At 44.9% G+C, this 27,798-nt stretch overlaps 2 protein-coding genes across 3 annotated transcripts; one reads left to right on the top strand and one right to left on the bottom strand.

Moving 5' to 3' along the window:
• Positions 1 to 813: 813 nt before the first annotated feature.
• On the top strand, positions 814 to 21,422 carry LOC112222955 (brevican core protein). Its single transcript, XM_024385843.2, has 15 exons — positions 814 to 1,238; positions 6,414 to 6,496; positions 6,878 to 7,264; positions 8,134 to 8,308; positions 8,461 to 8,588; positions 8,677 to 8,970; positions 9,086 to 10,660; positions 14,993 to 15,474; positions 16,149 to 16,407; positions 18,361 to 18,468; positions 18,595 to 18,753; positions 19,300 to 19,382; positions 19,647 to 19,791; positions 19,900 to 20,082; positions 20,235 to 21,422. The coding sequence occupies exons 1-15, from the start codon at positions 1,234 to 1,236 to the stop codon at positions 20,360 to 20,362; spliced, it is 4,194 nt and encodes a 1,397-aa protein (XP_024241611.2). The 5' UTR covers positions 814 to 1,233; the 3' UTR covers positions 20,363 to 21,422.
• LOC112222957 (hyaluronan and proteoglycan link protein 2-like) lies at positions 21,418 to 25,002 on the bottom strand. 2 transcript variants are annotated; one of them, XM_024385844.2, is made up of 6 exons: positions 24,832 to 25,002; positions 24,567 to 24,671; positions 23,989 to 24,375; positions 23,693 to 23,809; positions 23,391 to 23,573; positions 21,418 to 22,195 (listed from the first exon to the last, which is right to left on the bottom strand). In XM_024385844.2, exons 2-6 carry the CDS (start codon positions 24,643 to 24,645, stop codon positions 21,918 to 21,920), a joined length of 1,044 nt encoding a protein of 347 aa, XP_024241612.1. In that variant the 5' UTR covers positions 24,646 to 24,671; positions 24,832 to 25,002; the 3' UTR covers positions 21,418 to 21,917. The 2 variants fall into 2 exon arrangements, with proteins under 2 accessions (XP_024241612.1, XP_024241613.1); XM_024385845.2 differs by having other exon boundaries at positions 23,989 to 24,345; positions 24,832 to 25,000.
• Positions 25,003 to 27,798: the final 2,796 nt, after the last annotated feature.

Raw genomic sequence — 27,798 nt, 5'->3', positions numbered from 1 at the left:
AACTCTGATAGCTGTGAAAGGACAAATAGTTCCTCCACACACTAATATTGTTGTGCAAGTAATCCAATACAGGTCTTGATGAATCCATAGAGATTTAGTTAAATTGGGAACTGAAATTGCATAAGCATCTAAATGGAACTCAAAGCAATGTGATTGTGACACTTTGTTAGGCCTTTCATGTCGATAGGTTGAGCAAAAACATCTGCTATCATCCATGTTAGTCAAGATTATCCCAGATTACTAACCCTTAATCAATCCCTTTGTGCAGGGGCACATAATGAGGAGAATGTTAGATTGTTCACCATTAGCTGTTAACCCTCAGTCTTGCATGAATTACTAATTTCTTGAGAGCCTTGTAATATTTCAGGGGAGCTTGTAGGAGGAGTATTTTAATGAAGATTCCCTCTTGCCTTTTTATGAGTGATCAGTGATGGTCATAACTGGTTATATTCTTCATGACAGGCAATGAATAGGCCTAATCAAATTATCATGATATGTTCTCTCCTCACTGAATGTGCAGCATGGAAACAAATATTTTGTGGTTTACAAGTTTGGTTGATAAATGTAAACATTTATGCAAGATTGCTCGAAATAAAAATTGAAAGATTGAAAAACCAGCAGACTGAAGTGCTGTTTTCTTTTAATTGTAGTATCGGTAACTGGAGTATGTGAATGGGCGCTGCTGGTAGCCTATAGGGCTCACTTCAGCATTCTCAGTGGTGCCCTCTGCTGCAAGATGGTGTGGGATCATGCTTTTCACATGTGTTGCTTATCGGACCGCAAAGCATCCTGAGTCCTGCTTTGACAGACTGACTTGCAACTTTGAATTCAGGCTATTGACTTCTGATATTATTTTCCCATAAAGTGATTCCTTCAACCTGCAACCTGCAGTGATTGATTTGTCTTTTCGTTATCCCCCCACATCCCCCTTTCTCCATTTCCCGCAAATGGGAAAGTGTTCTTTGTCGGAGGAAGAAAGTGGGCTGTTCAAGATTTTGATGTGCATAATTCTCTGCCCCCCAATCCCTCTTTACTTTGCTTCCTTCGCTGGCTGACGGAGCTCAAATCGTTCTTTAGCTTTTTCAATTCAACGTGGGGAATCGTCGTACCTGACAACTCATTGTCTAATTTCATTCAAATTTGCTGGACAAATATTTATTAGAAGTTGCACCTGTCGGGTCTGCTTCAAAATACAAAGGTACACAGAAAGGATCTTTTGAGTGCGTCGTTTAAATGAGGTAGGTGATGGATTTGTCAATCATATATTTTTGGCATGTCCTTGATAAATATAAGAATACATTTCTGTCGCAAAATAACACGTTTTGCTCATCAATTAGCCAACAAAGGTTTTTTACTTGTATAAGTCAAACATAAAATCCTCAATACATTTTGCCATAATTAGAGCAAATTAGAGACATTTTCGAAAAACGTTTTAAATAATTACAGCCTATTTTTCGTCAAATATATATTTGAAATATTTTCTATTACCTCTTTTATCCTACTCTTAATGCTATTCTGTCAAAAGGACCATTTTATGGACGTTTTTTGATATAAAGTTATTTTGACTTACCCTTGAATCCACAATCTCAATTATTCAATGTAAAATAACATTTTCCTCATGCATTGTTTTCTGAGCACAGTTAAGCAGGATCCAGACAGATTGTACCTGCTATAGTGCTGTGTAAGGATTCCCTCCAAACTGATTTTATTAAGTAAATCATAGGGGCATGTGGCAATGCACACTGTTGTTGCAGGCCTACTTCTACCTATAGAAATACATGTTGTACTGTACTCCAAACTGGCTACATATGGACATTCTGTGACAGGGAATAAAGCTTATTTTCCCCAACCAACTACTGTATTGACATTAATACCAGTGGCTTTGTTTAAAAATATTGATTAAGACATACAGATCTCTGAACTGGAAAGGGAAAGGGGATACCTAGTCAGTTGTACAACTGAATGCATTCAGCTGAAATGTGTCTTCTGAATCAGAGAGGTGCAGGGGGCTGCCTTAATCGACATCCACGTCATCGGCGCCCGGGGAACAACTGGGTGTCAAATGCTTGGACCTTTTTGATGCCAGGTGATATTTGAGTGGGCTAACACAGATGTTTTGTGGAATGGCAAGTGATAGTTACGTTGGAACAGGTAGCTAGCTAATTGCTCTACACCTGTCACAGTCAGCATACATATTTTGCTAGTTTTCGTCATAGTAAGGGGCACTTACAATGTTTAGCCTATTTCAAGTGATTGGGTGCATGACATTTCAGTGTTGATTTATCAACACTTCTGTTTCTAAGTTGATGTTGTCGTTTTAAAAGAACATCGACCCATACAGTACGTTGACCTAGTTTAGTACTATGGCCCAATCAGGACCTGTCTGATACAGTATGTATGTCAACAAGCCTTGTACTTTTACAAGATGCTTTCATGCTGTGGTATCTGGGTTATTCTTCTCAGTTTGACTAACCTTGCAAATATGACTGTCCATTGCACATGTGATATCACTGGTTTCTAAATAGGTCTTTGTGTTGTTGACTGAAGAAAGTGGACTGATTTGGTGACCTGCTGTGAGAGTTGCCAGAGTTTGCCTTGACAGTCTCCCATAAGCCCTTAAAGCGCTCAGAAGCCCTACATTTCTGCCTAATCAGCCCGTGGCACAGGCTACAAATGGGCCAAGGCCCCTGCCCCCCCATCCACCTCCATGAGTCAGTTCCTTTGGCTGGAGTGGCTAACGGCTAACGCTAATAGCAATATGGCTAAAACCACTCCTCAGCTGGACCTTCTGTTGTTTCCTGCCCTGCTGGAGGGGCACTGCTGAATCACACCAAAGCTTCCTTCCTGCTGACTTTTTATCTCTGTCTCTGTCTCTCTCCTCTCTTAGTGCACTCTGTACAGTTTTGTCCCCCTATCTCTCTCTCCCTCATAGCCCCTTTCTTTCTCATTCCCCCCCCAACTTTGCTTCCTGCCAGCCCGGGCCTGCGAGGGGGTATGGGTTGCCCCTAGAGATGGGCAGATGGAGTCATTCGAGGTAACGTGAGGCAGGATTGGAGGGTGGGTGTGGTGGTGGGGTGGAACGAGGCTGGGTAATGGAGGGTGGCAGACTGGCAGAGGTGGTGGTGTGTGTCAAAAATAATGACTAGGACAGCTGGTGATTGATAACCTACAGAGGAGAGAGGCTGTGTGTGTCAGGTGTGTGTGTTCATGTTCACAGTATCTCATTCTATTTGACCATAAAGAGTGACGTATCATACCATTACATAAGCCAAAATATAAATAATCTGTTACTAACCCTCATTGATTCAGTTCAAGAAAGCATAAGTCCACTTACAGAGGTACTTCCACACTCACACACTTCCCCCTTCCCACCACCATCATCCCCATCACCAACACTGTATCCTGCAGTCCATCAGCCTGAAATGACCTTTCTTGGTCAGACCAAGGTGAAGTCATTGGTTATTCCAGCCACTTGTGATGCACGTCTGAGGTTGCCTGGGATGCGTCCTCCCCTCTCTCTCTCCCCAGAGGAAGCTCTCTCCCTCTCTCCTTGGAGTATGGAAATGTGGTTGTGGCTAAGGGCCATGTGCCCAACACAACAGGGAAGAAAACTACTCTGTGTGTGTGTGTGTGTGTGTGCGTGTGTGTGTGTGCATGTGTATGTTTCCGTGTGTTTATGTGTGTGTGTGTGAGAATTTGGCGGTATGAACAAAAATCCATATCATGATACATTTACTGAATTATCATGATAAGTTGAACGGTAAGTTTACAACATTAATGTGCACTAGTTACTGGGGGGGGTTGGGTGTGTTGGGGGAAATTAACACATATCAGTGCTGTCTGCTTATATACTTCATTAACAGTCAAAGGATTGAGGAAGATTGAATGGAGGGTAATTGAGGAACCGGACAAAAAAGACTTAATTCTCCTAGAAACCGGAGCTGAGACAAGTAGGGGAGGGAAGGCTGACAGGATGACGGTTCATTTGCTTGTCCACATTCTCACAATCTACTGTTATGGATACTGCCACAGATCCATCAGCTCCCTGATTTAATTTCAACCGACAGTTATGATGTGGATGATTTACCCAATGATGTTCTTCACAGGTTCGAGACAGTTTCGTTCATGTGCAATTGACCCACTCTTCTATCATCACCACTCCTCTACTGTACTAGTCGAGATCACACTCTGACAACCCCCATGTTTACTAATGGATTTACAGTTTATGTTATGCAACAGGTCACTGAACTTCAAACTTTGAAAACAGAGTTTTACACTGGAACTTTGGGTAATTGATCATAAAGCGCCGTCGGATTACTACAAAACCAACAATAATTACTGCCTTGATTTTGAGTGAATTTAGTTCTTCTTGACCTGATTCCAGTTCCTGATGTGATTTTCCAAAATATCAGGATTCTATATAAAAGTGAAGCAACAATCCAGACAGGCAATGTAGTGTATAGGTTGAGATTCTCCTCCTCTAACCTCATCACTGGTTGCTTGTAAAATAGCTTGTAAAAAGAACAAAGGGTATGGATGTGACGTTTACAGTAAATCAACAATCTACTGTGGGCTGTCAGTAGACATTTCATCACATCCTCCTTAGACAAACTTTAGGACATCAAGACATTTGAACTACAGGGATATATCTGCAGATAGAATAGTCATTATAAAGATAATTGGCCTGATGATACATGAATGCCACCTACTGTGCTAGATAGTTTAGGTTGAATAAATAATTCACATTGACTATATAGCCGAAGTTAGACTTGCATTTGAATAAAGGCAATGTACTGTAGTGAACAAACCATTAAGAACACCTGTTCTGGCCATGGCATAGACTGACCAGGTGAATCCAGGTGAAAGCTATGATCCCATATTGACGTGTAGACAATCAGTGTAAATGAAGGGGAGGAGATAAGTTAATTAAAGAAGGATTTTTAAGCCTTGAGAAAATGAAGACATGGATTGTGTATGTTTGCCATACACAGCGTGAATGGGCAAGACATAAGATTTAAGCGCCTTTGAACGGGGTATGGTAGTAGGTGCCAGGCGCAGCGGTTTGTGTCAAGAACGGCAACACTGCTGGGTTATTCACGCTCAACAGTTTCCCATGTGTATGAAGAATGTTCCACCACCCAAAGGACATCCAGCCAACTTGGAACACTTTTGACACCTTGTAGAGTCCATTCCCTGGCGAATTGAGGCTGCTCTGAGGGCAAAAGGGGTCTGATCAATAATAGGAAGGTGTTCTCTAATTGTGAGTGATCACTAAAGCACCCAGTGCACTGGGTTTGCAGGGTTACTGCGCAGATCATTCACCGAGACATCCTGGGGGGGGACTCTATTCACATTACATTTTTGCACCCTCTAAGAAGCGCACTGCTTATTTGAATACACCGGCCTGCTCAGAATGGGTAATGTGGCGGTCCTATCGAGTCAGTGGGGGAAATGTGTAGCTGTGTCTGTGTGTCTTTGGTGCGTGGGTAATGTTAATGGGGTGGGGGTGGTTGGGATTTAACATTTAGGTTGCTAAAAGGGATATAACGATGATAAAGCAGTGGAGTTGGAGAAAGGGCTTTGTGCCATGCCATCCTGGGGGAATTTGTGGGACATCAGAATTCTGCTCACACTCGAGAGCTCCCAAAGGCTGACTCATGCCAGCTGGATAACACCAAGGCCACACAGACAGTTACTCTCTAACACACTTTAGTTGACTGATGCAAAAAGGCACATGCAGTGCACAGCTACTTTACACACACACACACACACACACACACACACACTATCTGACTAATGACACTCCCTGACTTAAAGAGATTTATATACACGTGCAAAACACAAAACCCCACGAAGACATATCCATAGACTCATCAATTAACTTATTGGATGCTCAACAAAATTCTGCAGAACTAAAGAACAATCCCTCACACTTGTCATACAAATCAATTTGTCAAAATGAAGAATGAATATTTGTTATTTCAAAAGGACTTCAGCTTGATCAGGACTGACGTTGCATGTGATGGATTAACACACCATCCTATACGTTCTCAAGGTCTCTGCTAAATGACAGCGCTGATGTCTTAGCCACGGCTTTTACTTTACGGTCGCAGAGGCTGAGGTGGTTGGTGAAAGCTGGCCACTTGCCACTGTCTAGTAATATACTCTGAGGTTGATGAATGACTGTAAGCATGAATCAATATTTGTATATGTCTTATCTTGTCTCCAGGTATCCAAAGAGGCCACATGACCCTCTGAGAGTTATTGAGGGAGTCATCCCTACCTCTTTTCCTCTTTCTCACTTTCTTTACAGCACTTCTCCATTTGTCTATTAAGCTTTCACGATAATGATAATGTCTTTATCTCTTTGTGTCTCTCTCTCCCCCCCACCTCTCTATTTCTCTCTATTGCAGATTGGAGATGCTCCTGTCTTTGCTGCTGTGTGCCATCTGTCTGCTCGTCCTACCGTCCTCCTCTACCCCCAGCCAAGCCTCAGGTGCGTGACCACCCTCCATCAGCCTCGGCTATACTGACATCCATTCAATGATCTATGACATTTGACTTCTAAGGGTATAGGGGCACTTTCTAATCACTCCCCGGTCATTCATCATTTTTGCTGACACACACTCTGGAAACTATTTTAAATGGTGTGACTTTAATAGCAAAAATCAAGGTTAACTGATGTGCACAGGTGTGAAGAGGAAGTATCTCATGCGGTATTTGTTTCAACAACACCATGACGGCAAATGGCAACTGGCAAGACTTTTAAATGGGTTCCAGACTTTAACAAAAAACATCAACTGCAACCTGAGACAACCTGTGAACTTTTTGACTATATAAAGTCAGCAATTGAACCCCTTTGGTCTGCTCTCTCCAGATGACTCCAGACTCCTACAGGTGACCATCCCTACGACCCCTCCCTTATCTGCCGTCTTGGGGGGCTCTCTTACCCTACCTTGCCTGGTGTCTCTGTCCGACCCGCCCCCCAACACGAATGGCCGCCACGCCGTCCTCTCCCTACCCAGGGTCAAGTGGAGCATGCTGTCCCAGGGGCACGAGACTGAGATCCTGGTGGCCCGAGGGGACAGGGTGAAGGTCAGTGAGGCCTACAAGGACAGAGCCTCCCTGCTCCATTACGCTTCCTCCCCGGCCGACCTCACCCTGAGGCTGGATGGCCTGCAGTACAACGACTCTGGCTTCTACCGCTGTGAGGTGCAGCAGGGCCTGGAGGATGCTGACGGTGTGGCTCAGGTCAAGGTCAAAGGTGAGGCCAGGGGTTGAAGTCATAGATGTTGGGGATAAGCCAGAGTTCCTGACCTATGACAGTAACAACTCAGGAGTGTGTGTGTCAATGCTTGTATCTCAGCAGGCAGTGAGCCAGTCAGAATTGTCAGTCACAGGATGGCTCTAGGAGAGACAGAGAATGTCCTACAAAACACAGCATAGACACTGACTGTACATTACCACTTACACTGAGTATACAAATCATTAAGAACAGCTGCTCTTTCCATGACATAGCCTGACCATGTGAATCCAGGTGAAAGCTATGATCCCTTATTGATGTCACTTGTTAAATCCACTTCAATCAGTGTAGATGAAAGGGAAGACTCAGATTAAAGAAGGATTTTTAAGCCTTGATACAATTGAGACATGGATTGTGTGTGTGCCATTCAGAGGGTGAATGGGCAAGACAAAATATGTAAGTGTCTTTGAACAGGGTATGGTAGTAGGTGCCAGGCCCACCGGTTTGTGTCAAGAACTGCAACGCTGCTGGGCTTTTCACGCTCGACAGTGTGTACGTGGGCCAGAACCCTTGTGGAGACCTTTCGACACCTTGTAGAGTCCATGGCCCGACGAATTGAGGCTGTTCTGGTGCAACTCGGTATTAGGAACGTGTTCTTAATGTTCTGTACACTTATTGTAGACTTCTGTCCCTTTATAATGTCATACAAATTCTGCTGAGATGAATTGGTTGTCCCACCCTATGCACCCAGCAAGTAATAGATTATGGATTGCCGGACCAGAGCAGTTTCTAACCTAATGAATCAGATATAGCCTATGCTTGTGAATGTAGCTGTAGTTCACACAAAATACTGAATCTAAAATAACGTCAAGACTGTGGACCTTCAACAGGGGTGGTGTTCCACTATCGGGATGCTTCCAGTCGTTATGCCTTTACTTTTGCGCAGGCCCGGGACGCCTGTGAAGAGATCGGGGCTCACATCGCCACCCCAGAGCAGCTCTTGGCAGCCTACCACAGTGGCTATGAGCGGTGTGATGCGGGCTGGCTCTCAGACCACTCAGTGAGGTAAGGGCCACAGGCAGATAAAAGACCACTGTCAATGTTCTCTCATATCAAGTGGACACAGATAGAGAGATGCTTTCATCCACTTCAATAGACTTTCCCCTTTGTTATAACAGTTGTATAACACTATGTGATATCAACACTCTTCTCCACAGATATCCCATCCAGATGCCACGAGAGGGATGTTTTGGAGACATGGACGGGCATCCTGGAGTGAGGAACTATGGGCTGCTGGAACCTGATGAGCTGTACGATGTATACTGTTATGTGGAGAACATAGAGGGTAGGAAAATATGTTATTTATTGGAGTGTTTCATGAATTTGACCAAGTGCAGATTATTACAACCTGACTTCTCCCTCCATGTCTACAGGGGAAGTGTTCCATGGCTCTTCCCCCCGAAGTTTCACCCTGTGGGAAGCTAAGGCCTATTGTCTGGCTCAGGGAGCGGAGCTGGCTACCACAGGTCAGCTGTATGCAGCCTGGAATGACGGACTGAATGCCTGCAGCCCGGGGTGGTTGGCTGATGGGAGTGTACGCTACCCCATTGTCACTCCCAGGGAGCGTTGTGGTGGAGGGGAGCCTGGGGTCAGGACTGTCTATCGCCATTTGAACCAGACAGGCTTTCCAGAGGCACACACTCGCCATGACACTTACTGCTTCCGAGGTAAGAGGTTTTGAAAGTATTGCTGGGCTTCAGTAGTGGCATCCCAACGCAGTTCCTACGGTATTCTAACTCATCCTTTGGCCTAACTTTGTTTCGTTGCCCTTGCATCTGACAGGCAACAGCAACACTCACACCGAATCTCCCCATGATTACCTGGCAACAGAGCCAGAGGACATCGGCCAGGACATTGTGACGCTGTTTGAGCCTCTGGAGGAATTCAGCCTGGGTCAGGTGACGGAGCAGGTGATGAGCGAAGAAGTTCAGGGCTACCTGACTGCACTCCCTATTCCAGCGGAGCAGCACCCATTAGAGGAGCAGGGGGCTGTCCCTGGGGAGCAGTACCCAGAGCATGGCGCTGTCCCTGGAGAGCAGTACCCAGAGCAGGGGGCTGTCCCTGGAGAGCAGTACCCAGAGCAGGGGGCTGTCCCTGGGGAGCACGGAGAAGAACAGTGGGTTGTTCCTGGAGAACACAGAGAGGAGCAGGGGGCTGTTACTGAGGAGGCGTACATCAAGGAGGACGGAGAGGAGCAGGAGGCTGTGCCTGGGCAGCACAGAGAGGAACAGGGGGTTCATCATGGGGAGCAGTACCCAGAGCAGCCTGGAGAGGAGCAGGGGGCTGTCGATGGCCCGGGCCCTACTGTAGTCTATCACGAGGAGCTACCCTTTCCGGTTGAACCCCAAGACCCATTCACCCCCACATCCTTCCCCCAAGACCTGGAGCCCACAGAGGACACCTGGCAGCTGGTGAAAGAGGTCAGCAACCCAGAATCATATCAGCCTGCCCCTGAGGAGGCAAACTTAGATTTAAACTACCCAGTCACACCCTATGATGAGCTGAATGCAAACCCAACACTGTATCCACCTTCTCCCGAGACAAATTATGAATCAGATGATCTTACAACTGCTCATGAAGACAACATTGGTATCCCCGATCCCTACCAGCCCTCGTTAGAGTCAAACATGGAATCAGGAGAGCCCTCTATAGAGGGTGTACCAGGGACTGCTCTGGAGGCCCCCGTGCCCACCACAGCATATGAGGAGGTGGACAGGTCCAGTGATCCACATCCCATGCCTGGCACAACCCCTGAGAGTGGTGAGTCTCAGTATGGTATTTCAGAGGAGAGCCATATGCAAACAGAGATCACCCAGGAGACCGAACACTATACTTTTACCTCTGAGACCACAGGCTCTAATGTATCAGGAGTTGAAGCCACTACTAGTTATGACAGCTCTCCAGAGGAGCAACTGGAAAGCGGGCTGCCCATACCTCCTGAGGAGGACCACTCCGGAGATGAGCATGCCATCCAGGTGGAGCATGTCACGGACACGGTCTACCCAAGCACCTCTTATGACCTCTCAGGAGGGTCCATCAGGCCTGAGGGAGCCATCACTGGGGGTGTCGAGGATACATCTGTATCTTCCACTTCACCTCATGAGGAAACGGAGCTCTTCCCTGACCAGTCCACTACTCAGCCTCCATACTGGGAGAACACACCTGAATACCACCGAACCAACTCTGTGGATCACAGTGCCAGTGTCCTTCTCCCTGAGGAGCATACCACATCACTGGACTCATTGGTCCTCCAGACAGGGGAGAACAGTGGCTCTGCTACTGCTGAGTCAGGAGACCTGGCTACCCTAAGCCCAGTGGGGATGGACCCCTATGAACTGATCCCTACCTCTGAATATGGTGAGTTCATAGAGAAGCCTTTTTGTGTCGTTTTTTTTCACACTTTTCTTTATGTAATGTACTGAAGATTTAGTGCAGTAAATATTTAATGGTATTGAATGACATAAAAAGCATGAGCTGGCGCACCCCCAAAAAATGTGGTGGAGGTGCTGACTAACGGCGAGTAAATTGTACTCATTTAATTTGATGTAACCCTTATTTTACCAGGTAAGTTGACTGAGAACACATTCTCATTTACAGAAACTACCTGGGGTATAGTTACAGGGGAGAGGAGAGGGATGAACGAGCCAATTGGAAGCTGGGCATGATTAGGTGGCTATGAGGGCCAGATTGGGAATTTAGCCACTGGGGTTAACACCCCTACTCTTACGATAAGTGACATGGGATCTTTAGTGACCACAGAGAGGACACCCGTTTAACGTCCCATCTGAAAGACAGCACCCTACACAGGGCACTAATCCACAATCACTGCCATTGGGATATTTTTTTAGACCAGAGGAAAGCATGCCTCCTACTGGCCCTCCAACACCACTTCCAGCAGCATCTGGTCTCCCATCCAGGAACTGACCAGGACCAACCCTGCTTAGCTTCAGAGCCAAGACAGCAGTGGGATGGAGTGTGGTACTCTATAAAAGGCTATAAAATTATAGGCTATAAATGTTTTTTTGTTTTTTTTAAAGAGAGTCGCACAGACTATATACCAGCTCCAAGTAATTTATTGGATAAACCAGCAACATTTCAGCATCACTTTGCCTTCAGGGTAATGTCATGAATGCTTGAACGTGAATGTCTACATAACCTGCTTCAAGCATTCATGACATTACCTTGAAGAAGGCACAGTGATGCCGAAACGTTGGTGGTTTACCCAATAAATTACTGGAAGCTTGTACAGCATATAGACTGTGCGACTCTCTTTCAAATCAAATCAAATCAAATGTTATTGGTCACATACACATGGTTAGCAGATGTTAATGCGAGTGTAGCGAAATGCTTGTGCTTCTAGTTCTGACCATGCAGTAATATCTAACAATTTCACAACAACTACCTTATACACACAAGTGTAAAGGAATTAATAAGAATATTCTTATTAATATGTATATATAAATATATGGATGAGCGATGGATGAACTGCATAGGCAAGATTCAGTAGATGGTATAGAGTACAGTATATACATATGAGATGAGTAATGTAGGGTATGTAAACATTATATAAAGTGGCATTGTTTAAAGTGACTAGTGATACATTTATTACATCCAATTTTTAATTTTTAAGTGACTAGAGATTTCAGTCAGCATGTTGGCAGCAGCTACTCAATGTTAGTGATGGCTGTTTAACAGTCTGATGGCCTTGAGATAGAAGCTGTTTTTCAGTCTCTCGGTCCCAGCTTTGATGTACCTGTACTGACCTCGCCTTCAGGATGATAGCGGGGTGAACAGGCAGTGGCTCGGGTGGTTGTTGTCCTTGATGATCTTTTTGGCCTTCCTGTGACATTGGGTGCTGTAGGTGTCCTGGAAGGCAGGTAGTTTGTCCCTGGTGATGCGTTGTGAAGACCTCACTACCCTCTGGAGACCCTTACGGTTGTGGGTGGAGCAGTTGCCGTACCAGGCGGTGATACAGCCCGACAGGATGCTCTCGATTGTGCATCTGTAAAAGTTTGTGAGTGTTTTTGGTGACAGGACAAATTTCTTCAGCCTCCTGAGGTTGAAGAGGCACTGTTGCGCCTTATTCACCACGCTGTCTGTGTGGGTGGACCATTTCAGCTTGTCCGTGATGTGTACGCCGAGGAACTTAAAACTTTCCACATTCTCCACTACTGTTCCATCTATGTGGATAGGGGGGTGCTCCCTCTGCTGTTTCATGAAGTCCACGATCATCTCCTTTGTTTTGTTGACGTTGAGTGTGAGGTTATTTTCCTGACACGACACTCCGAGTGCCCTCACCTCCTCCCTGTAGTGTAATCAAGCCTGCCGCTGTAGTGTCATCTGCAAACTTGATAATTGAGTTGGAGGCATGCATGGCCACGCAGTCATGGGTGAACAGAGAGTACAGGAGAGGGCTGAGAACGCACCCTTGTGGGGCCCCAGTGTTGAGAATCAGCGGGGTGGAGACTCAAGCTTAATGATGAGTTTGGAGGGTACTATGGTATTAAAGGCTGAGCTGTAGTCAATGAATAGCATTCTGACATAGGTATTCCTCTTGTCCAGATAGGTTAGGTCAGTGTGATTGCGATTGCGTCGTCTGTGGACCTATTGGGGCGGTTAGCAAATTGGAGTGGGTCTAGGGTGTCAGGTAGGGTGGAGGTGATATGATCCTTGACTATTCTCTCAAAGCACTTCATGATGACGGAAGTGAGTGCTACGGGGCGATAGTTGTTTAGCTCAGTTACCTTAGCTTTCTTGGGAACAGGAACAATGGTGGCCCTCTTGAAGCATGTGGGAACAGCAGACTGGAATAGGGATTGATTAAATATGTCTGTAAACACACCATCCAGCTGGTCTGTGCATGCTCTGAAGACGCGGCTAGGGATGCCGTCTGGGCCGGCAGCCTTGCGAGGGTTAACACGTTTAAATGTTTTACTCACGTTGGCTGCGGTGAAGGAGAGCCCTTAGGTTTTGGTAGCGGGCCATGTTGGTGGCACTGTATTGTCCTCAAAGCAAGCAAAGAAGCTGTTTAGTTTGTCTGGGAGCAAGACATCGGGGTCCACGACGGGGCTGGTTTTCTTTTTGTAGTCCGTGATTGACTGTAGACCCTGCAACATACCTCTTGTGTCTGAGCCGTTGAATTGCGACACTACTTTGTCTCTATACTGACGCTTAGCTTGTTTGGTTGCCTTGCGGAGGGAATAGCTACACTGTTTGTATTCGGTCATGTTTCCGGTCGCCTTGTGTCACGTTCTGACCTTTTTTTTTGTTATGTCTTTGTTTTTAGTATGGTCAGGGTGTGAGTTGGGTGGGTAGTCTATGTTTGTTTTTCTATGTTGTGGTTTTGTGTTTGGCCTGGTATGGTTCTCAATCAGAGGCAGGTGTCGTTCGTTGTCTCTGATTGAGAATCATACTTAGGCAGCCTTTTCCCACCTGTGTGGTGTGGGTGATTGTTTTCTGTTATGTGTATGTCACCTTGCAGAACTTTTTCATTTCGTTCTCCTTTGTTATTTTGTTGAGTGTTCTCTGTTTAATAAACATAATGATGAACACTTACCACGCTGCGCTTTGGTCCTCACCTCATTCCAACGACGAACGTCACACCTTGCCCTGATTAAAAGCAGTGGTTTGCGCTTTCAGTTTTGCGCGAATGCTGCCATCAATCCACGGTTTCTGGTTGGGGAAGGTTTTAATAGTGGGTACAACATCACTGATGCACTTGCTAATAAACTCGGTCACCGAATCAGAGTATACATCAATGTTGTTGTTCGACGCTATCCGGAACATATCCCAGTCCACGTGATCGAAGCAATCTTGAAGCGTGGAATCAGATTGGTCAGACCAGCGTTGAACAGACCTGAGCACGGGCATTTCCTGTTTTAGTGGTCAGATTTGCCCGAAAGGAGGGCGAGGGAGGGCTTTGTATGCGTCGCGGAAGTTAGAATAACAATGATCCAGGATTTTGCCAGCCCGGGTTGCACATTCGATATGCTGATAAAATTTAGGGAACCTTATTTTCAGATTAGCCTTGTTAAAATCCCCAGCTACAATAAATGCAGCCTCGGGATATGTGGTTTCCAGTTTACATAGAGTCCAATGAAGTTCTTTCAGGGCCGTCGAGGTGTCTGCTTGGGGGGATATACACGACTGTGATTATAATCAAAGAGAATTCTCTTGGTAGATAATGCGGTCGCCATTTGATTGTAAGGAATTCTAGGTCAGGTGAACAAAAGGACTTGAGTTCCTGTATGTTGTTATGATCACAACACGACTCATTGATCATAAGGCATACACCCCGCCCTTCTTCTTACCAGAGAGATGTTTGTTTCTGTCGGCGCGATGCGTGCAGAAACCAGGTGGCTGTACTGACTCTGATAACGTATCCCAAGTGAGCCATGTTTCTGTGAAACAGAGAATGTTGCAATCTCTGATGTCTCTCTGGAAGGCAACACTTGCTCGGATTTCGTCTACCTTGCTGTCAAGTGACTGGACATTGGCGAGTAGTATACTCGGGAGCGGTGGGCGATGTGCCGTCTACGGAGCCTGACCAGAAGACTTTATTAAATTACATAAAACATTTGTGCATATGTAATGTGTGCTAAAAAAAATGTAAAGAGTTGAACACTCAAGTGTGGACAGGGTTACACTAACTGTAGGTTTGAATAATGTTTGTGATCTGTTTCCTGGCAGCTTATGACCCCACTCAGGAGCAGTCTGGTGTCACGTCACCCGACTCCTCTACCCTAGATGACCATGTGGAGCAGGAGGCAGGAGGCACAGTGGACTCATTACCAGACATTTCCAATGGTTCCACTGACCAGGATGAGCACACTGACCTGGGTTCAGTTCCAACTGACGAAGTCCTTACAGTTATTTATGACACTGACTCTAGTGAAGCCTCTGGGGTCCACAAGGGAATGCTTGACATGACCCTTTTGACATCCCCCATACCTATAACCTATTCCCCCCCGACCCAGCGTTCCGTGGAAGCAGGGGCCAGCTCCCCAGGTGACTTCATAACCGTCATCCCAGAATCCAGCGTTCCATCTGGGTTTGAACCCCTGGAGGAAGGGCTGGAGAAGGTGGAGCAAGAGGGGTTGGGTGAAATCCCAGAAGTAGCCGAAACTACTACCCCAGAGACAGCTTCTGGTGAGGAGGGGAGTGGAGATGAGGTGAGTGGAGAAGAGGAGAGTGGAGGCAAGGAGAGTGGTCAGGAGGCGAGTGGAGGCAAGGAGAGTGGTCAGGAGGCGAGTGGAGGCAAGGAGAGTGGTCAGGAGGCGAGTGGAGGCAAGGAGAGTGGTCAGGAGGCGAGTGGAGGCAAGGAGAGTGGTCAGGGATGAGTGGAGACAAGGAGAGTGGTCAGGAGGCGAGTGGAGGCAAGGAGAGTGGTCAGGAGGCGAGTGGAGGCAAGGAGAGTGGTCAGGAGGCGAGTGGAGGCAAGGAGAGTGGTCAGGAGGCGAGTGGAGGCAAGGAGAGTGGTCAGGAGGCGAGTGGAGACGAGGAGAGTGGTCAGGAGGCGAGTGGAGGCAAGGAGAGTGGTCAGGAGGCGAGTGGAGGCAAGGAGAGTGATCTGAAGGTGAGTGGAGATGAGGACAGTGACCAGGAGGTGAGTGGCCAAGACGAGGTGGAGTCCGGCCTAGGATCAGGATCAGACGAGGAGCACTCTGAATCTGCTGAATCTGAAGAAAGCTCAGGGATCCTTGAACCAGAAGTCCCATACATGAATGAAACTGTCATTCCCATCAATGGCACAACTGTCAATAGCACAGATGAAAGCGAGCCTGAGTCGAGCACAGATGCGCCTTCTACTGATATGGAGATCACGCTGCTCTCTGACTTGTTCCAGACCCCCCTGCCCTCCCCCACCATACCCCAAGAGTCCCGTGCTGATGTAAATCTGGAGTACAGTGGGGAGACCTCACTCACTGAGGACCCTGACTCCATCACTCCACTCACTAAGAAGCCTGAGGAGACCCCCAGCCCGACGCCCACCACAGAGGACTACGATGACCAGACTACGACGGCAGCACCCCTATATCCAGAGGACGTTGATGAGGAGAAACTGATTACCACTTCTACTACTCCAAGATTTGGGAACATTTCAGGTAACGTTCAATGTAACTCAAACCATGACAATTATTTGAATGCATGTGTTAATGCAAATCACAATTGCATACTTTCTACCATATACCTCACCTTAAATGACTCACTTGACTCTTGTATTTATTTTATGGTCTCATGCTTCCCCCACTCTGCTTAGTCATTAGAACGTTTTTAAAAAATGCATTCACATGGCAGTCAGAGTAAACAACTGACTCAGCAAAAGAAGGGGATTATCATTGTTTCTGTTGGAGGTAAACACACAGCAGGAGGAGCTGTCTCTGTTCATAGCAGCAAAGGATTGGGAACATAATATACAGTGAGCTCCAAAGGTATTCGGACAGTGACATTTTTTGTTTTTATCTTGGCTCTACTCCGCCACCTTGGATTTGAAATGATGCAACAACCATGCAATTCTAACCACTTCTACATTAATGTGGATGCTACCATGATTACGGATAACCATGAATGAATTGTGAATGATGATGACTGAGAAAGTTACAGAGACATAGATAATATACCCCCCCCAAAGAAAAAGTGACTCCAAAATGACATAATACATTATTTACCATTCATTTGTATTGGGCACAAAATAATCTGAAACTCAACCAAAACAAATGCATCCAACAAGTTTGTAGGGTCACAAGCTTGATGTACTGTATTTAGTCATTGGGTGCTAGGAATATGGGACCAAATACTAAACTTTAATACACAAGTGAATTTGTCCAAATACTTTTGGTTGCCTAAAGTAGGGGGACTATCTACAGAAAGTGCTGTAAATTCACCCTATATTGATGAGATTACCCTTACATTAAAGCTTAAAGTCTGCACTTTAAGCTCACATTCATTGTATATATTCAAAGTGCTGGAGTACAGAGCCAAAACAAAAATAAATAAAGGGGCAGTGCAGTCAAAACATGATTTCCTGTTTCTTTGTAATGATATTTCCACACTATGAGGTCAAAATAACACTCTGAAATGGTAAAAAATTATGATAATTTCATTTTAGTGGAAGAGCTTTTTGAAGAGGAATAAACCTTTTCAGGTGGGTGGGAGTTTTTGGCCCACAGCATAACATCACAATCTGATCTGATTATTCTGACCAATGACCTGTCATCTTTTATTTGCATATGTATCCTCTTACTTTGAAGGGGCTCTAGAGTCTAGACCAGGGGTGGGAAATTCCAGTCCTCAAGGGCCTGATTGGTGTCACAGTTTTTCCCCAGCCCCTGCTAACACACCTGACTCCAATAATCAACTAATCATGATCTTTTGTTTAGAATGCAATTTGATTAATCAGCTGTGTTTGCTAGGGATGAAGAGAAGGTGTGACACCAATCAGGCCCTTGAGGACTGGAGTTTCCCACCCCTGGTCTAGACAATCATATCCGCCATGCAGGGCTGTATATGTAAATGTATTTCAATTTGTATCAACACGCTCACACGATCATACTGGGCATTTTAATGGCAAAAGGAGACTCTGGGACTTATTTTCATGAAATAAACACAGTGATTTATTAGACATACTGAGATGATTTAAAAATTAAATTAAAAAGTCTGCATGGGGGCGTTAACAAAATGGCATGGTAAAAAAGAGCATGGAAGCATATGTGCTGAAAACATTTGAAAAGGTCACCTATGTGTAAAAGTTCCTCAGCACAGGGGCTTGAATAGGTAAAATTATATTTTCTGTAAGCTGAACTCTCAGGCCACTGTAGGCCTACAGTCAGTCAGTCTGATGATGAGTACTGATGGTATAATGGCTCCCTCCAGTGGCAGTCAAATAAATTCCCATGTAAATCAACAATAAAGTGATCCCATCATATCTGTCCTTTACTTTGACACCATAAAGAGGGGATTCAAAAATGGAACACACACACACACCAACAATATTTTAGATAAGTTGTTACTGCATTTACATTGGTGTCAATAGTTGTTCTCTCCTACCTTTGTCTCAGATTCCTGCCATGAGAATCCTTGTTATAACGGGGGAACATGTATTGACAGTGGGTCTTCAACCAAGTGCCTTTGCTTGCACACCTATGGAGGAGACATGTGCCAGACAGGTACAGTAACAGATTTCATGTTTTGTTTTCTCAAAGATAATGTTAAAACAATTAACATATCGCTCCCCCTTGTGTATATTTTTGTCTCCTCTGTGCATCTAACCTCTTCTTCGTCATGTTGGTCAGACCTGGAGGTGTGTGAGCCGGGTTGGGAAAAGTTCATGGGCTTCTGTTACCGACATTTCACCAAGCGCCAGGGCTGGGAGGTGGCAGAGCAGCACTGTCGTATGTGTGGCGGTCACCTGATCTCGGTCATGACCCCTGAGGAACAGGACTACATTAATGGTACAGCAGGCCTGAAAACATGTACTTTGATCTTGTAACAGACAGCTCCAAGTGCTCTGCATAACTTGACCTCTGTAACCCTCATCCGTGGATTGTTAAAAAGGTGTAATTCAAACATTTAAATGGGGAAATGTGTTAATTTAACTCTTTGTCGTAGCTTTATTCAGTGTGAACAGAACTTACAGTCCCAAAATGCATAAACTGAATGTGTAATGAACCCTCTGTATCCCCAGTACCATCTGTGAGGAATGTTTCGTAAACTAAAAACAATTGTTTAAACAGATGGCTTTGACAGTTTAAGGTTGTATCGTCCAGAGAAGATGCAACATTGTCTTCTTTCATGTTTTACCTGCCATTCACTCATTTTACCATCAAACATGGGAGGGCTTGGATGCCAGTGTTAGTATTATGTCTGGAAATATGGAGGAGATTATCTAGCATTCCTTAGTTGTTTCCCATGGCCTGTAGACTGACACTGACCCCTATCTGCTAGTGAGCAAGTGTTTGCAGGCCCAAAGTTACAGTGCGCTCTCTCTTTCCCTTTAGATAAGTACAAAGAGTACCAGTGGATGGGACTGAATGACAGAACCATAGAGGGAGACTTCCGCTGGTCTGACGGGAATCCTCTGGTAAATCTCACATAGTCTGTGTACCCATGAAATATGTCTAGGTTCTCCATAAACATAATGTTATTTGCATGAACGTGCCTCTGGGATTGTATCCTATTGGTATACAGAACATCCTCACTTATGGTTTGTAAGACCTGATGCAAAAATAACCTCCTCCTGGTATGTGATCTGCTTCTTATACTACTTTTCAGCTACTTTAAATGTCAACTAACATTATTAAAACTCCCCTACTTCTTCATCCTACTTCCCATCTTTCTCTGCCAGTTGTATGAGAACTGGTACCGGGGCCAGCCTGACAGTTACTTCCTGTCTGGAGAGGACTGTGTGGTGATGGTATGGCATGACGGGGGGCGCTGGAGCGATGTGCCCTGTAACTACCACCTCTCCTACACCTGCAAGAAGGGCACCTGTGAGTACACAACCAAAACCACCACTGTAGTGTAGCATAGAAGTTGTCCTCAATATCTCAGTATAGTTTTAATGTATTTGCACTCCAAACCGCATTATTTCTGTTCAGCTTTCTGTGGCCAACCCCCCATCATTGCCAATGCCAAGGTGTTTGGTAAGTTGCGTCTGCGCTACGAGACCAACTCCAAGGTGCGCTACTACTGTGAAGAAGGATTCCTCCAGACACAGAACCCCGTCATTAAGTGCCTATCCAACGGCCAATGGGAGGAGGCTCTGATCACCTGTCACCCTGGTGAGGACAGACATTAATTTTATTGACTGACATACAACTAAATAAATGTATGATGTGTGGGATAGGTCTCTAATGTTATCATTGTATGACCCGCTTAAGTTATTTTATGCTCACTGTGATACTGACATGATGTACCTGCTATGTTTTTCCAGCCCTGACCAACTTGGCAGAGGGAGAGCAGAAGGTCACAACGCCACGCTATCAGAACGAGGGGGTGGAGGTGGTGGACACAGCCACGGAGAAAGCCACTTCAGAGTTCTGGGACATCAAGTGGAACTAATAAGCTCATCAAACTCAATATGCCCCTTCCCTCTGCCCCCTTCCCTGGAATCCTATGTTCCACTCAAAGACTGTCCAACCTTGTCCCTCCAACAAGGTGGAGCCTTGTAAAATAAATGTTCTCCCTGAGAACGAGTCATCACATTCCTGTCACCAGCTCTTTCCAGAATAAACCCATTTAGAACATCAACAGACTTGATCGATCACACTTACAATAAGAGTACATAACATAAGGCCACTATTAGAGGAAATGGATCACATTTGAACAGTACAGTTTGTCATTGGAATGAGCTTTAACGAAGATGTCCCGTCCATCATTGGGCTTGTTTGTTGCATGTGATTGTTGACTCGTGAAATACTTCAATATCCACCTGTGCTACGACACTGTTGGATTACTGTATTTGACTGCTAGTAACATGTATTATGACATGTTTATGATGGTATACAGTATGATTTTGATGGAGAGTTTTAGTAAAGTGCAACCTAAATCTCAACCTCAGCTGGTCTGACATTAACTGAAGCCACTTTCCCACTCTCTGCCACAAAGACAGAATTAAGATTTCTACTTTTGTATGCTTTTGTATAAGAAGATCTCCTTATCAATCCACATCTTCTCAATTCCCACAACCCAAAGCATTTTCTCAACATGTCCTCTTATGTGGTTCTTTGTTTTTCAGGTGTCTTAAACTTTAGACCCAATATTAGAAGCCGATATCCACTTTAAAAGTACTTGGTTTGAGAATAGCCAGAATCCAAAGTTTGTTATTTTAAAACGTAATCACTAAGATACTAGGAAGAACATGTGAAAATGTCTACAATGGTATTTCAATTTTCATGCATCAATTACATCATTGTCTTAGTTCCAGTGGAAGTACTACTGTACGTTGGTAGTGTTTAACAGTAATCAAATAATTCTAATTGTTAATCCCATTTGTGACTGCACAATTACACAATGAACTTGTTATGAAAGAAAAAAGGTCATTGTGAAAATAATTCAAACTTAATTTTGTTAATGTCGTCTGAGTTACTGGAGAATAGAAAATAAATATCTAATACAACGATTACAATGTATTTATCCATGTGAATATAGTTGCATTTGAATTATATTTTAATGCCATTGATCAAATACACTTTCAAGATCTTTTATTGTATTACAGTTATGGTCAATGCATATACTTTCTCCCATTCTGCTATTCACGCATTCTCTTACATCAGTTAAGATGCTAGCAGCATTTTAGGAATTTGTCATTGTGTAATAACTTTCCTGTTACATTAGAATAGTGCTTCTTGGATAACAAAGGTTACACAAACGCAGGGAAACATGTACAGCAGTTGTTACCTGTAGCAGTAAAGCTCAAAAAAGTGGCAGGCTTTTATTGATGTGTCCCATGAAAAAAAGGTGTTAAACCTTTGAGGTTTCCTGTAATAACATATTGTAGTATTGCAGAAAAGCGTAATGAAACCTGTAGGGGACACTGGTAGTCTTCACAATGGCTGCGTCTTGGATCTATGAAGTCAGTGGATGTAGGCTCCACAAGCTATGGGTCTCATGTAAGCTACCTGTAGCAGTAGGCACCATAGAGACGCAGGGTCTTGCTGGGGTACCCAAAGGTGCGCACCCCAGCCTCGGGAATACCGCCACAGCGCTCTCTAGGGGTGGTGATAGGGAAACGCACACTGCCGTCCTTCAACCAACCTCCATTACAGTGGTCATAGCTCAGGAAACGCCAGGCTGAATAGAGCTGTCCAACCAGAGCTAACTCTCCTCCCTCACCCCTGCACGCCTGCACTGCCTCCCCAAATGTGAGTGGCCCTCCAACGAAGAACACAAAGCCTGGAAGAGAGGAAGGGGAATACAAGTTCTTTAACCTGCTAAAGCAGTGTTCGCCAACTGGCGGCCCGTGGTTCTATTAGGACTGCGGGTGATTTTATTTAGCCCCCCAAGTATGAGCCTTTTTATTTTATTGTTGGACATAAAAGACTGTAAAAACATCAGCAAATCAGCTCCAAGTGATTTCAATTTTGGAAATCTGTGATCGTATACAAATGTAAGCAAGGTTCAAAATAATTATGTTTTAGTCAAATGTTATATCTGTTTGGGCTTCTTGCTGTCAATTGTTGCAGAACACAAATTATTTGTAAGTATGTCCCTGCACCCTGACCATCCGCTCAAGAAAAAAAATCATTCTGGATCTGAAGTGTTGACATGCACTCACAACAATATCATTACTCTTATTTAAGTTAAGTATGGTGCTGTATCCATCCCTATATGGCAGTGATCATCAACTAGATTCAGCACAGATTTTTTAAATAATTATAATAATTACAAATAGTTTGTAGACTGCAAGAAGTCCAACCAGATATAACATTTGACTGAAACATAATCATTTCAAACCCTGCTTATATGATCACATACCTGTATATCTCTCTATTATGTGTGGGAATACTTTCAAACATATTTCCTAAATTAAAATGTACAGTCTTTTATGTCCAACAATAAAAAATGTAAACTTATTAGCGAACTGTGCTATATGGTAAAACCACCCACTGTCTTTATAATTCAACATTTCCACTGAGGTTTGTATTTTCAGATTACAGTGGATGTTCTAATGTCACTAAAGGGCAACTAGTTTCTCACAGATGGACTTGTTCACAAGTGGGTCTGAACAACAGCCTTTATTGTCCATCCTCATCCTCTCAGGACCATTAACGAGCCCACTCCTATGTATCACCAAAGGTCACCCTGTTGCTATGGAAAGTTTACAGTCAGAATAACATAAGACTGTTCTGAACACAGTCTTTTGCCAATACTATAACATAATTGCAATCTTATTAATGTTTGATTAATATGTTGGTTCCAGACTATTTTTTAAATGTACCACATCGCCCAAATCCAATTGAACTCCTTTTATTAATTTTCAATAAGCAGCATCCCGAATTAAAAGGGGTGGAACTAATTTGGCACATGAAGACTGTACTGAAATTGCTATTTGACAGCTTCACAAAGCACCAAAACCCACTCAGCTTACCTGTGGTTCTAGAGGTGAAACAGAAGGCATCAAAGTGGTCCCGGATCCTGTCCCGGGGGCCATAGCTGCGAATTCCAGGCAGCAGCTCCCCCCCACATTCTGCTCGTGGGTGCAGGATGGGGTAGTGGACTGTCCCATCGATGAGCCATCCTGCGTTGCACCAATCCAGACCCTCTGTCCAGGCTACACAATGAGAATGTGTTTCTGTTTACTTAGTGAAAGTTAGCCTTACATAAACCTCTATGGCATCAGCAAAGTTACAGAGTAAACTGTCAATGTTTTACTGATTGAATATTGAATACCTCTGTATAGCTGCTTGAATGTGGCCAATGTGCCATCCTGTTCAACACAGGCTTCCTTAGCTTCCTGGTAGGTGAATTTGTAGCGGCCGTTTTTGCTCTGATATGGAAACACCATCCCTAAAAGTAAATAGAAGTTGTCTCTTTTTATGTTGATGTTAAGTCACACAACATATCAAAAACTTTGTCTGATTTTCCTTTTTCTTCTCCAAATATATTTTTGTCTGAATAGCAAGCAATACGGTTTCTTTACAACATTTGAAATGTTTAGAAAGGTTACAAGAATCATCTAAATGTACCTTCTATCCCCAATGTAATGATGACACTCTCATCCTCGATACCGTTGATCAGCTCACAGCGATATCTACCACCGTCTTCTAGTTCCAGGTTGCTGAGTCGTAGTGAGGCATCCATGGCATGAGCCTTACGAAGCGAGGCCCGTGGCCCAAGCAGGCCATAGGGTTTGTGGGCTGAACCGTTTGTGATCATGACAATGTTCTCGCTTCCATGACGAAGTGGTTCCAGTTTTGTCCATTTCACTTTGTAATGGCTTGGTTTGAATCGCAGTACACATGGCAAAGTGGCATTTCCTCCCCGAGGGCTGGTTACTTCGGCATAAACAGGAGGCTCAAGCAGATACTTCAGTTTCTTTGTTGCTGAGGGAATTAAAACAGCTTCCTTGTAGACTATTCCTCCATCATTCAACAATGAAAGTCACATACATTACATTGGGTTATTATTTTATGGTCATCATTAAACAATGCCACTGACCTATAGCTAGTGGCCTAAATTGAACAGATTCAATAGATGGATGCAATTCTGCATACTCTCCTGTCATAAGCTAAAATAGCTTTTATACTCAGAAAATGATAAATACCTTGTCTGTTTGGGAGGTAAATAGCAGACGTCCAACTGAAACAACTTGTGGTTAGTATCAAAATAGCAGCACAGTTCATAATGAAGCAAGTCACCCTCCCTCTCCCTGCAATAGAATAACGACATTATCTGATTTAGAATGGTTACATAATGTGGTAGAGAATTTTTGATTGTACTTAGAAAAACAGTTTTATACATAGAACATTTGCCCCTAGGAGGACCACAACAGATCAACAGACACCAAAAGAAAATCCCAAAGCTCTAACCTGCAGCAGTTGATGAGATGAGGATTTATTTTTCTCTTCACAACAGTGGTGACTGATCACCTTTGAGGGTTATTCAGCCAAACATGACCGTTGGTTTCTCTGAGACCCTTTCTGCCACTGCAATTTCTCCCTCCTCCCTTTGACCTTCAAGTCTCTCTCTCTCTCTCTCTCTCTCTCCCTCTCTCTCTCTCTCTCTCTCTCCCTCTCACCCTCTCTCGCTCTCCCTCTCTCTCTCTCTCTCTCTCTCTCTCTCTCTCTCTCTCTCTCTCTCTCCTCTCTCTCTCTCTCTGTCCCTCTCTCTCTCTCTCTGCCCCCTCTCTCTCTCTCTCCCTTCTTCCCTCACCCCCTCTCTCTCTCCCTTCTTCCCTCACCCTCTCTCCCCCTCTCTAGCCCTTCTTCCCTCCCTCGCCCTCCGCTCCCTTCTTCAAGCGCCCTCTCCATCTCCCTTCTTCCACCCCCCCTCTCTCAGACCCTGTAACAGGGTTGTTCTCCTTTCTGCTCCAGATGTTAATGAGGATGTGATCTGACAGGCTGCCATTGTGTCTCTCTCTGCCTCCATCCTCTACTTGTCAATAAGGGACACGTGAGAGGAAGTGAGGAAGTGTTGCCCGTTTTCAAAGGGTTTGAAACTATGTGTCTGTTACTGTATTTATGTAATAGAGAAACAGTTAGAGAAAGGGATATTTATACATGTTAGTTTTGAGCCTGGTATTGTCTATGGGTAAAACAGCAGCATAGCCCCATGGAAGTAACCATGTTGCTAGTCCATGCTGTGACTTTCAGTAGCAAGGATGTAACCTACTGCTAGCTCAACCACTGGCGTAGCGCAGTTTCTCTGAACCCCAGAAAAGTTGGAGTCTTCAGAAAATCTCATGCGTCAGCCACTCACGAAGTTTAGACTACTTACTGATCGCTGTCCATGGTTCTTAAATTGCGACGTCTCCACTGCTGCCTATCACATTATGTGGTGCTAAAGCTTGTAGTAGCCTATAGCTTTGCTTTAATGGATTCATGTTTACTTTTATTTGGTCTGCATTTTCTCATGTTAAGCCGAAGGTTTATGTTTCACGAAGCTATAGGCCTACTGTGTCTGCTATTTAGAATGATGGCTGGCGACAATATTGTATGTACTTGTTCAGCCATTAAAGTTGGAAATTCAAACATTGCAGATTGTAAAATGAATTTTCCATGTAACAGCCCAATGTAGATTGACAACACAAACACTTTGCTTGCTACATGTTGACATTGAAAAGGAGGGTTACTGTCAAAATGATTTATCAAAAAATATAATAACATTTAGACATACTGTAGGTGTGAGATGATGGGCGCATGGGCACCCAGAGCTCATGGGACCCCCACCTTGCGGGGGCTACTGGGGTTTCCCCTACGCCAGTGAGCTCAATTTATCATCCCAAAACCCTATTGATCGCAAACCTGCCTGTACGCTGAGGACCTTTCCATCTTGCAGGGAGGGAGGAAGCTGTGTGAGCCCTGGCTTACTCTGGCCCTGTGGTCCCAGACACAAGGGCTGCATTGTGAGAGCCACAGTCTCATTTCCCCCCCAAAGACAACAGGCGGCGGGCTGGCATACAAACACGAGGAGAAGGGAAAAATGAAATAATAGAATTCCTCTGCTTCCCCTGTCCCTTCTCCATTGTGCTCAGCCATCAATGGAACTCTTTCTGGCTCTTTAGTTCACAGCAATTAGTATTCATCAGGACATGCTTAAGTGACAACTGTCCGTCTCTGTCCTTCCCTCATTCCATCCAGCTCCATCTCTTTCTCTCACTCCCTCTCTCACTGTACTTCGACCCCAGCTCTCCATGTATTTTCTATCATTGTCACACCCTGGCCTTAGTATTCTGTGTTTTTGTTATTATTTTGGTTAGGCCAGGGTGTGACATGGGGATTTATGTGGTTTGTTTTGTCTGGGGTTGTTTGTAGTTATGGGATTGTGGTTAGAGTAGTACTCTAGGTAAGTCTATGGTTGCCTAGAGTGGTTCTCAATCAGAGGCAGGTGTTTATCGTTGTCTCTGATTGGGAACCATAATTAGGCAGCCATATTCTTTAGGTCTTTGTGTTTGTGGCACCAGATAGGACTGTTTCGGTTTTTTCACGTTTCTTGTTTTGTAGATTGTTGTATTTTCATCTTTATTAAAGATGTACAAAACTAACCACGCTGCATTTTGGTCCACCTCTCTTTCACCAGAAGAAAACCGTTACAGAATCACCCACCAACCAAGGACCAAGCGGCGTGGTAAACAGAGGCAGCAGCAACAGCAGCAGCAGGAGAAGCGACAGGTGCAGCAGGAGTAACAACAGCAGCAGCAAAAGCAGCAACAGAGGCAGCAGCAGCAGCAGCAGTGGGAGAGGCTGCACTATTTGGAGAAATGGACATGGGAGGAGATCCTTGACGGGAAAGGACCCTGGGCAGAGCCAGGGGAATATTGCCGCCCCAAAGCCGAGCTGGAGGCAGCGAAAGCAGAGAGGCGGCATTATGAGGAGCTAGCACGGCAGAGCGGCTGGAAGCCCGAGAGGCAGCCCCAAAAATGTATTGGGGGGGGCACAGGGAGAGTGTGGCAGTCAGGAGCCAGACTTGAGCCAACTCCCCCTGTTTACCATAAGGAGCCATGGATGTTATCGGAGCTATCGGCGAAGCTGAGGGCTGAGTCTGAGAGGGTCGAGGAGTTATTGAACAGAATGGAGGAGAGTGAACGGATGGGAGATGAGGAGACACTCGAGGAGGTGTTAATAGAATTGGGGGAGTGTGAAGAAAGAGAGCAGTTGATTTGGCGTATTATGCAAGGCATTCGCCCTGAGGTGTGTCCCCAGCCCGGTACCACCAGTGCCGGCACCCCGCACCAGGCTGTCTCTCCGTCCCATCAACACAGGTGCTCCCGCCTGTCTGCCCCTCATTCCAGAGGCGCCAGAGCCCCTCATTCCAGAGGCGCCAGAGCCCCTCATTCC

This window comes from Oncorhynchus tshawytscha, linkage group LG23, assembly GCF_018296145.1.
Source record: "Oncorhynchus tshawytscha isolate Ot180627B linkage group LG23, Otsh_v2.0, whole genome shotgun sequence".
Taxonomy (NCBI): domain Eukaryota; kingdom Metazoa; phylum Chordata; class Actinopteri; order Salmoniformes; family Salmonidae; genus Oncorhynchus; species Oncorhynchus tshawytscha.
Note: the sequence above shows the minus strand (reverse complement) of the source record. Positions and strands in the feature narration are given on the sequence as shown.